The sequence below is a fragment of the Micromys minutus genome (assembly GCF_963924665.1).
Source record: "Micromys minutus genome assembly, chromosome: 26".
NCBI classification, from domain to species: Eukaryota; Metazoa; Chordata; class Mammalia; order Rodentia; family Muridae; genus Micromys; species Micromys minutus.
In genome coordinates this window covers 5,338,731-5,351,319 of record NC_137961.1, presented here as the reverse complement: position 1 = coordinate 5,351,319, position 12,589 = coordinate 5,338,731, and the positions used below count along the sequence as shown (strand labels likewise).

The window sequence follows — 12,589 nt, the reverse complement described above, 5'->3', positions numbered from 1 at the left end:
TCCCGATCTTACAGTGGTTCCCTCACCATGGTTCCCTGGCTCATTAATTAAGCACAAAGCTGTAGTGGGATAGACCTGAGGCGGGAGAGGGAGGCAGGCTGCCTGTCCCTGTCTTCAGATCAGCAGAATTCACTGCCGAGATCTGAAGACTGATGGATGGTCCTAGCCCGGCTGCCTGCGTTCGCACGTTATTTACACCAGTCTATCTTGCAAGGGAAGTTTGATATAATCCTTTGTATGTCCCGAGTGTTGGATCATAAAAAAAATCTGAGTGGCTAAGAAAAAAAAATAGGAAGAATCAAAAGATGTCTAGTAGAGACTTCGGCGGCAATGCAGACATCAAGGAAGACTATGCATGAAGGAAACACTGGGTTAAGAAAGAACAAAGAGCCCCAAGGCTTGCCTTACTCTGTAATGGAATATAATCAATATTCTAATGTTACATAGGCATAGCTGCCCACCAGCTAGGGTTACTCGGGTCACTTTCCTGTCCTGTGTACTTACTGAGATGATTGAGGCGTACACATGACACACACACAGATATAACTATTGGAAAATTGATAGTTTGGGGACAGTAAATATCCCCACCAGAGAAAATGGAAGGGGAATTAAAAAGAAAACATGGCAGAGGCTGGAGAAATGTCTCAGATGTTAGGAGCACATGCACTCGAGGAAACTGGAGCTGATATCCCAGCACTCACTAAACAAGCCCAGCTCCAAGACAGGAGGATGGCTGACGCTTGCTAACTTCTAACCTGGCTAAGACAACATGATCCCCTCGTTCTGGAAGAGCGGCAGAGGAGAGCTAATGCCTTCTTCTGGTCTCAGTGTGTGTGTGGGAGTACATGCTCACACACACACACACACACACACACACACACACACACACACACACACACATGCTACACAGGCAAGAACACATATACACAATTGGTTTTTTAAAGTTAAAAGACTGAGGGACTATCTAAGTATATTTTGGTTGCTAGAACAAAACATTCCAAATCGGGTAAATTATAAGTAAAACTGTGTTGCTCAAAGTTCAAGAGGTTTCAGCCACTAGATGCTTTAGTATCTGATGAGGACTTGTTTCCTCATAGCACAGCCTTATAAGTTACATGGAAGGAAGGGATATTAAACTCCTTTGACCTTCGTAAGGGCATGACTGCCCTTCCCAGGGTGCCAAGCTTGTGAGAGTCATCAGATCTGAAAAACCCTTCTAACGCTACCTGTGGAGGATAAGAGAGGTAGGAGTGGTACAGACACTTGGAGAGACTTTTCAGGAACACATACACTGACTTGGCCTAGTTTGGAGCCATCAATTTGCATCTCTAACATGTCATCTGTTCCACCACAGAGCCTTCATGCGATGTGTTCTTTTCTCCGAAAAGGTAGGCACACTCACTATTGCTTCTGTCACACAGAGAAAGGAAGTGGCCCAGCAGCTGGTTGAAGGTTCCGGGGTCAGCTGACCCTGTTCTAGATATGAGGAGGAAGGCCGTGATGAGCTGGCTGTGTTAGCTGGAAGGGAGTTAGCCATGTCACCCGTGTTTCTTCACGAACCTCACGGATGGTGTCACAGCTTCCGGATCAAAGGGAGTCATTGACGCCACTGCTCAGATTCAGACCATCTCATAATCTGAGGTTATGATCATTGTTTTTAACTGAAGAACTTTATTTTAAAAAACAAAGATAAATGTATAGATTTTAAGCATTTTTGCATAAAAGCATATGAATACATTTTTGTCAGTACTTGATTTTTTTTTAAAGGCTTGATAGTGAGCATTAATATTTTACTAAGTTACAATGAGAATAAAGTACATGTAAAACAAGATGTAACCTGGAAATAGTCAAAGTTTTCTTCATGTGTAAAGATTAAGTATAACGATTTTTCATTTTTTTTTGCTTTTGTTTTCCTTGAACTTCATATAGTCTGTAAGTTGTTTCTAGGGTGTTCAGAGCTTTCTGGGGTTAGTAGCCAATTATCAGTGGCTGCATATTATGTCTGTTCTTTTGTGACTGGGTTACCTCACACAGGATGATATTCTCTAGATGCATCCATTTTCTTAAGAATTTCATAAAGTCATTGTTTCTGATAGTGGAGTAGTACTCCATTGTGTAAATAGACCACAATTTTTGTATCCATTCATCTATGGAAGGAGATCTTGGTTCTTTCCAGCTTTTGGCTAATATAAACAGAGCTGCAATGAACATTGTGGTGCATGTATCTTTGCTGTATGTTGGAGCGTCTCTGGGGTATATGCCCAGAAGTGGAATAACTGGGTCTTCAGGTAGTACTATGTCCAATTTTCTGAAGAATCGCCAGACTGATTTCCTGAGTGGTTGTACCAGTTTACAACCCCACCAACAGTGGAGAAGTGTTCCTCTTTCTCCGAATCCTCACCAGCATCTGCTGTCATCTAAATTTTTGATCTTAGCCATTCTGACTGGTGTGAGGTGGAATCTCAGGGTTGTTTTGATTTGCATTTCCCTGATGGCTAAGGATGTTGAGCACTTCCTTAGATGCTTCTCTGCCATTCGATATTCCTTAATTGAGAACTTTTTGTTTAGCTCTGTACCCATTTTTTAATAGGGTTGTTTGATTCTCTGGTGTCTAGCTTTTTGAGTTCTTTGTATACTTTGGATATTAGGCCTCTATCAGATGTGGGGTTGGTAAAGACCTTTTCCCAATCTGTTGGCTGCCATTTTGTTTTCTTGACAATGTCCTTAGCCTTACAGAAACCTTGCAATCTCATTAAGTCCCATTTGTCAATATTTGACCTTAGAGCACCAACCATTGGTGTTCTGTTCAGGAAATTTTCTCCTGTGCCTCTGTGTTCTAAGGTTTTCCCTACTTTCTCATCTAATAGTTTCAGTGTACCTGGTTTAATGCGGAGATCTTTGATCCACTTGCACTTGAGCTTTGTATAAGGAGATAAGAAAGGGTCTATTTTCATTCTTCTGCATGCTGAGTGCCAGTTGGACCAACACCATTTGTTGAAGAGGGTGTCCTTTTTCTATTGAATGTTTACAGCTCCTTTGTCAAAAATCAAGTGACCATATATGTGAGGGCTCATTTCTGGATCTTCTATTCTATTCCATTGATCCACATACCTATCTCTGTATCAGTACCATGCAGTTTTTAGCACAATTGCCTTGTAATACAGCTTGAGGTCAGGGATGGTGATTCCCGCAGATGTTTTCTTGTTGTTGAGGATGGATTTCGCTATTCTAGGTCTTTTGTTATTCCAGATGAAATTGCACATTGGTCTTTCCAACTCTATGAAAGAATTGGGTTGGAATTTTGATGGGGATTGCATTAAATCTGTGGATTGCTTTTGGTAAGATGGCCATTTTTACAATGTTGATCCTTCCAATTCATGAGCATGGGAGATCATTCCATTTTCTGAGATCTTTCTCAATTTTTTTCTTTAGAGATTTGAAGTTCTTGTCATACACGTCCTTCACTTGCTTAGAGTCACACCAAGGTATTTCATATTTTTTGTGACTATTGTGAAGGGTATCTTTTCTCTAATTTCTTTCTCCGCATGTTTGTCTTTTGAGTAGAGGAAGGCTACTGATTTGTTTGAGTTAATTTTATATCCAGCAACTTTGCTGAACTTGTTTATCAGCTGTAGGAGTTCTCTGGTGGAATTTGTGGGGTCACTTAAGTACACTATCATGTCATCTGCAAAGAGTGATGTTTTTACCTCTTTTTTTCTGATTTGTATCCCATTGATCTCCTTTTGCTGTCTAATTGCTCCGGCCAGGACTTCCAGTACTATGCTGAATAGGTAGGGGGAGAGTGGGCAGCCTTGTCTAGTTCCTGATTTTAGTGTAATTGTTCCAAGTTTCTCACCATTAAGTTTGATGTTGGCTATTGGTTTGCTGTATATTGCTTTTATTATGTTTAGGTATGGGCCTTGGATTCCTGTTCTTTCCAAGACTTTTAACATGAAGGGGTGTTGAATTTTGTCAAATGCTTTCTCAGCATCTAGTGAGATGACCATGTGTTTTTTTTTTTCTTTGAGTTTGTTTATATGGTGGATTACATTGATGGATTTCCTTATATTAAACCATCCCTGTATCTCAGGGATGAATTCTACTTGATCATGGTGAAAGATTGTTTTGATGTGTTCTTGGATTGGTTTGCTAGGATTTTGTTGAGTAATTTGCATCAAGGTTCATAAGTGAGATTTTGGTCTGAAGTTCTCTTTTCTTGTAGGGTCTTTGTATGGTTTAGGAACAAGTGTTATTGTGGCCTTGAAAAATGAGTTAAGTCATGTTCCATCTGATTCTATTTTGTGGAATAGTTTGGAGAGTATTGGTATTAGGTCATCAATAAATGTCTGATAGAATTCTGCACTGAACCCATCTGGACCTGGGCTTTTTTAGGTTGGGAGACTTTTGATGACTGTTTCTATTTCTTTAGGTGTTATGGGATTATTTAGATGGTTTACCTGGTCCTGGTTAACTTTAGTATCTGATATCTTTCTAGGAATTCATCCATTTCCTCCAGGTTTTCCAGCTTTATTGAGTATAGGCTTTTATAGTAGGATCTGATGATTTTTTTGAATTTCCTCAGTTTCAGTTGTTATGTCTCCACTTTCCTTTCTGATTTTATTAATTTGTATTCTCTCTCTTTGCCTTCTAGGTAGTCTGGCTAAGGGTTTATCAATCTTGTTAATTTTCTCAAAGAACCAGCTCTTAGTTTTGTTCATTCTTTGAATGTTTTTTTTTTTTTTTTTTTTTTTTTTTTTTTTGTTTCTATTTGGTCAATTTCTGTTCTGAGTTTGATTATTTCTGACTGTCTACTCCTCTTGAGTGTATCTGCTTCCTTTTGTTCTAGAGATTTCAACTGTGCTGTCAAGTTGCTAGTGTATGCTCTCTCCAGTTTCTTTTTGGAAGCCCTCAGAGCTATGAGTTTTTCTCTCGGTGTTGCTCTCATTGCATCCCATAGGTTTGGGTATGTTGTGTTTTCATATTCATTAAATTCTAGAAAATCCTTTATTTCTTTTTTGACCATGCTATCCTTTAAAAGAGCATTGTTTAGTTTCCATATGTATATGGGCTTTCTGTTGTCTTTGTTGTTATTAAAGACTAGCCTTAGACCATGGTGATCTGATAGGATGCATGGGAGTATTTTAATCTTCTTATATCTATCGAGGCTTGTTCTGTGACTGATTATATGGTCGGTTTTAGAGAAGGTTCCATGAGGTTCTGAGAAGAAGTTGTATTCTTTTGTTTTAGGGTGAAATGTTCTGTAGATGTCTGTTAATTCCAATGGGTTTATAACCTCTGCTAGTTTCACTGTGTCCTTTTTCAGTTTCTATTTCCATGAACTGTCCACTGATGAGAATGGGGTGTTGTGGTCTCCCACTATTATTGTGTGGGGTACAATGTATTTTTTGAGCTTCAGAAGGGTTTCTTTTATGAATATGGGTGCTCTTGTGTTTGGAGCACATATGTTAAAGATTGAGAGTTCCTCCTGACAAATTTTCCCTGTAATGAGTAAAAAGTGTCCTTCCTTATCTTTTTTGATAACTTTTGATTGAAAATCTACTTTATTCAATATTAGAATGGACACTCCAGCTTGCTTCTTGGGGCTGTTTGCTTGGAAGGTGTTTTCCCAAACTTTTACTCTGAGATAGTGTCTGTCTTTGTCTCTGAGATGATTTTCCTGTATGCAGCAAAATGCTGGATTCTATTTATGTATCCAGTCTGATAGCCTATGTCTGTCTTTGTATTGGGAAATTGAGTCCATTTATGTTAACAGATATTAAGGAATAGTGGTTGCTGTTTCCTGCTATTTTTGCTTTTGGAGGTTGAATTGTGCCTGTGTGTCTTTCTTCTTTTGGTTTTCTTGCTTAGGTATTTTCTTGTTTTTACTAGGATGTAGTTTCCCTCCTTGTATTGGGTTTTCCACCTATAATTCGTTGTAGTGCTGGGTTTGTGGTCAGATATTGTGTAAATTTAGTTTTGCCCTGGTATATCTTGGTCTCTCCATCTCTGGTGATTGAGAGTTTTGCTGGGTATAGCAGCTTGGGCTGACACTTGTACTCTCTTAGGGTCTGCATGATGTCTGTCCAGAATCTTCTAGCTTTCATAGTCTCTGTTGAGAAATCGGGTTTGATTCTGATTGGTCTGCCTTTATATGTTACATGACATTTTTCCCTTAACGCATTTAGTATTCTTTCTTTGCTTTGGGCACCTGGTGTTTTGACTATTATGTGTCGGGGGGAATTTCTTTTGTGGTCCACTCTATTTGGAGTTCTGAAGGCTTCTTTTATGCTCTTGGTCATCTCATTCTTAAGGGTAGGGAAGTTTTCTTCTACAATTTTGTTGAAGATATTTACTGTGCCTCTTAGTTGATATTCTTCTCCCTCTTCTATTCCTATTATCCTTAGGTTTGGTCTTCTCATTGTGTCCTGAATCTCCTGGATATTTTGGGCCAGGAGCTTTTTGGCTTTTGCATCTTCTCTGACTGTTTTGTCTATATTTTCCATGTTGTCTTCAGTCCCTGAGATTCTTTCTTCCATCTCTTGTAGTCTGTTGGAGATTCTTGCATATGTGACTACTGATTTCTTTTTTAGGTTTTCTACCTCCAGGGTTATCTCTTTTAGTATTTTCTTTATTGTTTCCATTTCTATTTTAAATTCTTTCTTCAATTCCTTCATCTCTTTGGTTCTGTTTTCCTCTAGTTCTTTGATTTCTTTGAGTATTTTTTTTTTGTTTCCTCTTTAAGCGCTTCTATTTCTTTATGCTTTTCCTCCCGTTCTTGTTTAAGGATCTCTATCATCGTCTTGAGGTATGATTTCAGGTCTGTGTCTTCTTTTTCTGGAGTGTTTGGCATTCCAGTGTTTGCTGTGATGGGAGAGCTGGGTACTGGTGTTGCCAGGTTGTCTTGGTTTCCTTGGGATATGCTCTTTCGCTTTCCTCCTGCCATCTTGTTGTCTGTGATTATACGTGGTCTTGTTGTCAGTGATTGGTTCCCATCTCTCCCATATACCTGGTCTGTGTCCCTGGATTTCCAATGTTCCCTGTGGCAGATGGCCTGAGTGTTTGGTCTGCACGCACGGGCCCTCTGGGTAAAAACCAGAGTCCCTACAGCAGAGTTCCTGTTCCCCCGAACCAATGGGGGGTGGGTGGGGTGTGCTTTTTGTGCGCTTGGCCCAGACCTCTCTGAGCCCTGGCTACTTGCCTTGCAGTCTCACCAGGCCTGTGTCCCTGGATCTCTGCTGTTTCCGGTGGCCTGATCATTTTTTTAAATCAGTGATTTGTGTTCTTAGTCACCTGTTCTGATCGACTGAGGGCTGTTGCTTGGAAGGATGGGTGGAAACTGCCCGTGTTCATGCCCGGTTACTCTGTCTAATGCCGGGGGGATGGGGTCTTCTAATACAGACCCCAACACATGGTAGAATGGATGGATTTCTGTGGTCTGTATTTCGAAGGACTTAATTTTAGGTTCTGCAAGTGGGCATCTTTGGGCAATTGCAGAATAATTTTTTCTCCTCCTGTTTCTGCTCCAAGGATTCCAGCGAGTGGCGTTTCTTATTCCCTCCCAATCCCTGCCTGCCTCTTCATCCTGCAAAAGGATTTCTTTCAGAAAATGACACTCTCCTCCTGTATGAGAAATAATGGGGTGGCACGTAGAGAACTCGCTTTCCAGTGTGAGTGTCCAGCGAAGGGCTCGGTGGCAGGGTGGTGAACTCCAGCCAAGGACAGCACAGCTTTGCTTGCCGTAGGTGTGCTCAGCATCAGTATTGCTCTGACGGCGTTAATGGAGTCACTGAACCAGTTCACACAAGTTTTATCAAAGGCAAGTATTTCTCAAGCTTTTATCTGTGCTCAAATTTTTAATTTTCAGGATTAGATTGATGAGTGCAAAACTTTAATTTTCGTTTATATATCAGACACCTTTTGCCTTCTTTAGCAAATTATAGCCATAGTGTTAACAATGTCTTAAAAAAAAGATTTATTTATTTATGTGGATGAGCACCCTGTTGCTGACACACCACAAGAGGGCATTGGATCCAATTACAAATGGTTGTGAGCCATTTGTGGATTCTGGGAATTGAACTCATGACCTCTGGAAGGGCAGCCAGTGTTTTTAACTGCTGAGTCATCTCTCCAACCCCTCCCATGTCTTTTTTAATTTTTTTCATTTTCATTTATTTGCTTATCTATTTGTAGTGCTTAAAATCCAGGAGCTTCCCCTTCTGAGGCATACCTCCTCTGTGCGGATTTCACCAGCATACATGCATCTGCCTCTCAGAGGAGTCCTGCCCAGCCCGTACCCGTGGGGTTCTAGGTTCTGAAATGCAGCCGCGTCACACTCACCACACCATTTCACTTGCCAGTTGCGGTTGGCATCAACTCCTCGGCAACGGAACTTAGAGTTTCTTGACCGGGTCTTTCTCCAGAATCGATCCTAGACATGATTAAAACATTAGCGGAGAAGAAGGTGCCTGAAACGTGTTCTAGTTTTATTTTGCCTGCTGTGATAAACATACCCTTTCAAAAGGGAGCTCAGAGGAGAAAGGGTTGGCTTGGATTACAAGGCTGCAGCCTGTCATTTTTGGGGAAGTCAAATCTCATTGAGCAAAGAGAATAAATCCATCCTTGCTTGTTTAGCACTTTGCAGTCTCTTCTCTTATCCGGTCCAGGGCCCAGTTCCTGAAACAGTACTGCCCAAGGTGGGCTAGGTCTTCTTACATGATGTTACAATCACAGTAATCCCACTCAGACGTGCCCACAGACCAACCTGGTCTAGTTCCCATGTGACTCTAGATTGTATTATGTTAGAGTTAAAATCCAATCATCACAAAGGATTTATGCATTCTAGTTGCTCACTGGGTAAAGACACCACAGTACTTTGGGGTGCATCTTACCATGCATAAACCAGCTAGGAGAAGACAGAGAATCAGCCCAGACCCAGTCTCACGTTCTGCCTTCTAACACCGTCCGATGTCTCCTATATTTTTGACTCTTTCTTTTTCTTAAACACTTTGATAGCAGTATTTTGGTCATTTTCACCCCCATCTTGCTTGGGTTATCTTTATAGTCTAACCTAATAGATTAAAGGAGGTTGGTAAATTTTTTATTCGTTTGGAAAGAGAAGTCTTTATTTCTATGAAATCTCATATGAAAGCACATTATGAACATGATTGAGGAGGAAGCTTCTCATGTTTCTTGGATTCATTAGTAATGGGCTGACCAGCAAACTCCTTTCCTGGCTCATCGCTTTCTTATGACCTATTCAGTCCCCTTCTCAATTGGTTAGGCAGAGCAACTTACATGTGTCCAGCTGAAATGGTACCCATCGACATTAAACACGGGCATGACATAGAAATACAGATGATTCAGCATTTTTCTCATGGCTGGGTCAGTCTTATAGGTCAGAATGACCTGAAAGACAAAGGAGACGTTTCCTTAGGGCTGGATACCAAAAAGAGAGTTTAAGGGGAAAACGTGTGAGAGATTCTTACGGCTCAGAGAAAGACCGACCATACATGCTGGACTGAAAGGTAACAAGCTGACGTGAACTGTGCTCTGTTCTTTTTTTCTGAATGACACTCTTGATTACCACCATCACTGGTAATAATCCCAACATTTATACTTTCTTACCAATAATAACGACTCTTGATTATCAGTTTATTAGTAGAGTCAATAAAAAGAGTAAGCAAGTAACTTCTTCTGGCGTTTCAGCTTTCATTAAAGTAACAATTATACAGTTTTTATTTTTTTTCTGGTGCTGGAAATTAAACCTAGGACCTTGTACATACTAGGCAAGTACTTACCCTCTGATCTGCATCCCAGGAACATTTATATGAATATAATGTATAACTGAATATATAAATAAGTGTATATGTGAATCAATCAATAAATAAAATATGTTAATTTTAGATTCCATTTACTTTTGGCCAAAACAATCAACTATTTATTATGATGTGGTTGAGGGCCTGCCCTGACACATCACACCACACATGGTGTCACACGCCTCCAGTCTCAGAACTTACTCCGTTTGCTCCTGAACTCTCTTGGGAGAGTTTAGTGGATGACACGTTCTTCTCATCATTATAGAGCCCCTGGGGTCTTGTTCTCTGTGCATATGTTTAAATCTGTGAAGGTGCACATGTGTGCACATTTAAGTGCAAGCCAGAGGACAGTGAAAACTGCCATTCCTCAGATGCTGTTCACCTTGATTATTTTTTAAGATACGGTCTGATTGACCTGGAACTTTCCAAGTAGGCTACATCGGTTGGCTAGTAAATTCCAGCTGCTCTACTTCCTGAGGGCTGGGATTACAGGTGTGTTCCACGTATACACCCAGCCCTTTAAAAAGTGAGGTTCTAAGGACTCCCTTCAGGTCCTTGTCCTCTTCCAACTAAGCTGCTTCCCCAACTCGAGATCTTGTTCTTATGACTGGGTTTTACTTAAATTTGATGTCACATCTGGGGACTTTGCATTATAATTTTGGGCTCAAACAGAATACCACAGTCTATACTGAATCAGGCTGCAAAACATAACTATTTTACTTATATTGCTTAAAGAGTCCTTTTTGATGCATGTTTATTTCTCTATGGAATAACTTGGAAACACACAGGAGGTTTCTAACAATGGGTGTCTCTGGGGGGTAGGACCAGAGTGCCGTGTGTGGGAAGGAGTCGTTCCATTTAATACCTATTTAGGTTGTTTAAAAAACAAAACAAAACAAAAAAAAAATACTAAGAGTGTAATTCAAAGTGCCTAAGCATAGCTCCACTTTACTCGGTGTGAATAACATACAGAAAGCTGTGTATATCTAATGTACACATTTTGCTTCATTTACAGCTTTGCGAACCTATCGGCATCATCTGCGCCTCACACACCCATGGCCTCAGAAAGCTTCCTGTGGCCCTCACCATGCCTTGTGCTGTGAGAACATCTAAGATGAGTTATAGCCGTTTAGAAAGAGTGGAAGATACGATGGGGGCACTGTTAACGGCAGGCGCTGTGTGACATGGGTGGCCTCTAGGACTTTCGAGCTGAAATTTGCACCCTGTTGATGAAATGTCCACTCCCCTAGTTCTAGTTTGCTGTTAATGTGACCAAGACCTTGGCTTCAAGCAGCTAGTGGAGGAAAGGTTGTATTTGGCTTTCCCTCATATGTCATTAGAGGTTAGTCACCAGGGGCCCATGGAACACTGCTTCCGGGTTTACTCTTATGACCGGTTCTTCCGACTGGATCCCTATACAACTCATGACCACCAGGTGCCCGGATGTGCCACCGCCCACAGTGGGCAGTGCTCATCTGCATCAGTCAGGAAAATGTCCTACAGATCAGCTTCAGGCTGATCTGAGGGAGCCAGTTCCTCAGCTGAGATTCTCTCTTCCAGGTATGTTTAGGTTGTATCAAGTCGACAAAAAACTAACCATCCCATCCTGCTCCTCATGTGGTCCTTATATTTTTATTCTTTTTTTTTTGGGGGGGGTGTGGTGACACACAACTTTAATCCCAGCACTTAGAAGGCAGAGATAGGTGGATAGAACAGGACAGACTAACCTACTACATACATAGTAGATTCCAGGCTAGGTAGGGCTACATACCCTGTCTCAAAAATAACATAAAATAAAGTAAAACCTAAGCCTTCTTGTTCTTTAAATTTTGGGCTCAAGAATAATTTGGTGGCCAGCTAAAATCAATAGAACTTCCAAGCATAAATAAAAGTTTTATTAACTAATGTCTTCACTATACAAATACCGGAAATTTGACTTTATTATTTTTTTTAAAACAAGCTATATTGGTTTGTTTTCCACTGCTGTAATAAAACACAATAAGCAAGGCCACTTGTAGAATAAAGCATTTAATTGGCTAGTGGTTCCCGAGGGATAAGAGTCTATCACGGCAGGGCAGCATGGTAGCAAGTGACAGATAAGGTGGAAGGGGTAGAAGCCGGGAGCTCATGACTTGAACCACAAGCACAAGACAGTGCTTGGGAATGGCTTGAGCCTTTTGTGGGAGAACACACCAAGTTTTCTTGGGAGTATTTACGAGAGTGGGTAGTAGGGAAGTCACATAGGGTAGAGGAAGGGTAAATTGGGATACACAGGACACCTACACTACCCTGAACCCCAAGGGGGCAGGGTGGAGCAGCAGGGTGGGGAAAGGATTAAGATGGGGGTGGTGGTACCTGAGTCCCTGGGCTAGGGGCTCAGGGCTTGAAAACATTGAGCACTCTTGGAGGGGATGGGGTGGGAGAGGGCTCTCCCTACACTTCCTCACAGGGTTAAGGCCTCTTCAGGCTCATGGCCCTCAAGTTCAAAGTCTCCTTAGCTGGGGGAAGGGGAAGAGACATGGCCCCCCTCCTTCCCTGCATTGGCTGTGGCAGGGGAGGTTACATTCAGTCACAATGGGAGTCTCTCCCACCCCTCCAACACCACCACAATGGCAAGAGGGAAGGGAGCTCAGGGGCCAGCAGCAAGACACATCACCCCCTTATTGCTTTAGAGAGAATATTGTCTCTTCACAGACGCTAACACTGTCAAAACCAGGGAGAAGCAGATGGAGGTGCCCTTCCACCTAGAGCCACTCTGATCCCTAGCACTGACC

General features: G+C 41.4%; 1 protein-coding gene across 1 annotated transcript in view; it reads right to left on the bottom strand.

Annotated features, from left to right (window-relative positions):
• CPA6 (carboxypeptidase A6) overlaps window positions 1-12,589 on the bottom strand; it is a gene marked incomplete at its 3' end in the record, with an annotated part of 235,567 nt that overhangs the window by 37,239 nt on the left and 185,739 nt on the right. The window contains exons 7-8 of the mRNA XM_080938774.1: window positions 9,295-9,405; window positions 8,338-8,428 (exon numbers count right to left, since the gene is read on the bottom strand). Coding sequence (XP_080794900.1) covers window positions 8,338-8,428; window positions 9,295-9,405 — 202 coding nt within the window. The remainder of the gene's footprint in view (window positions 1-8,337; window positions 8,429-9,294; window positions 9,406-12,589) is intronic.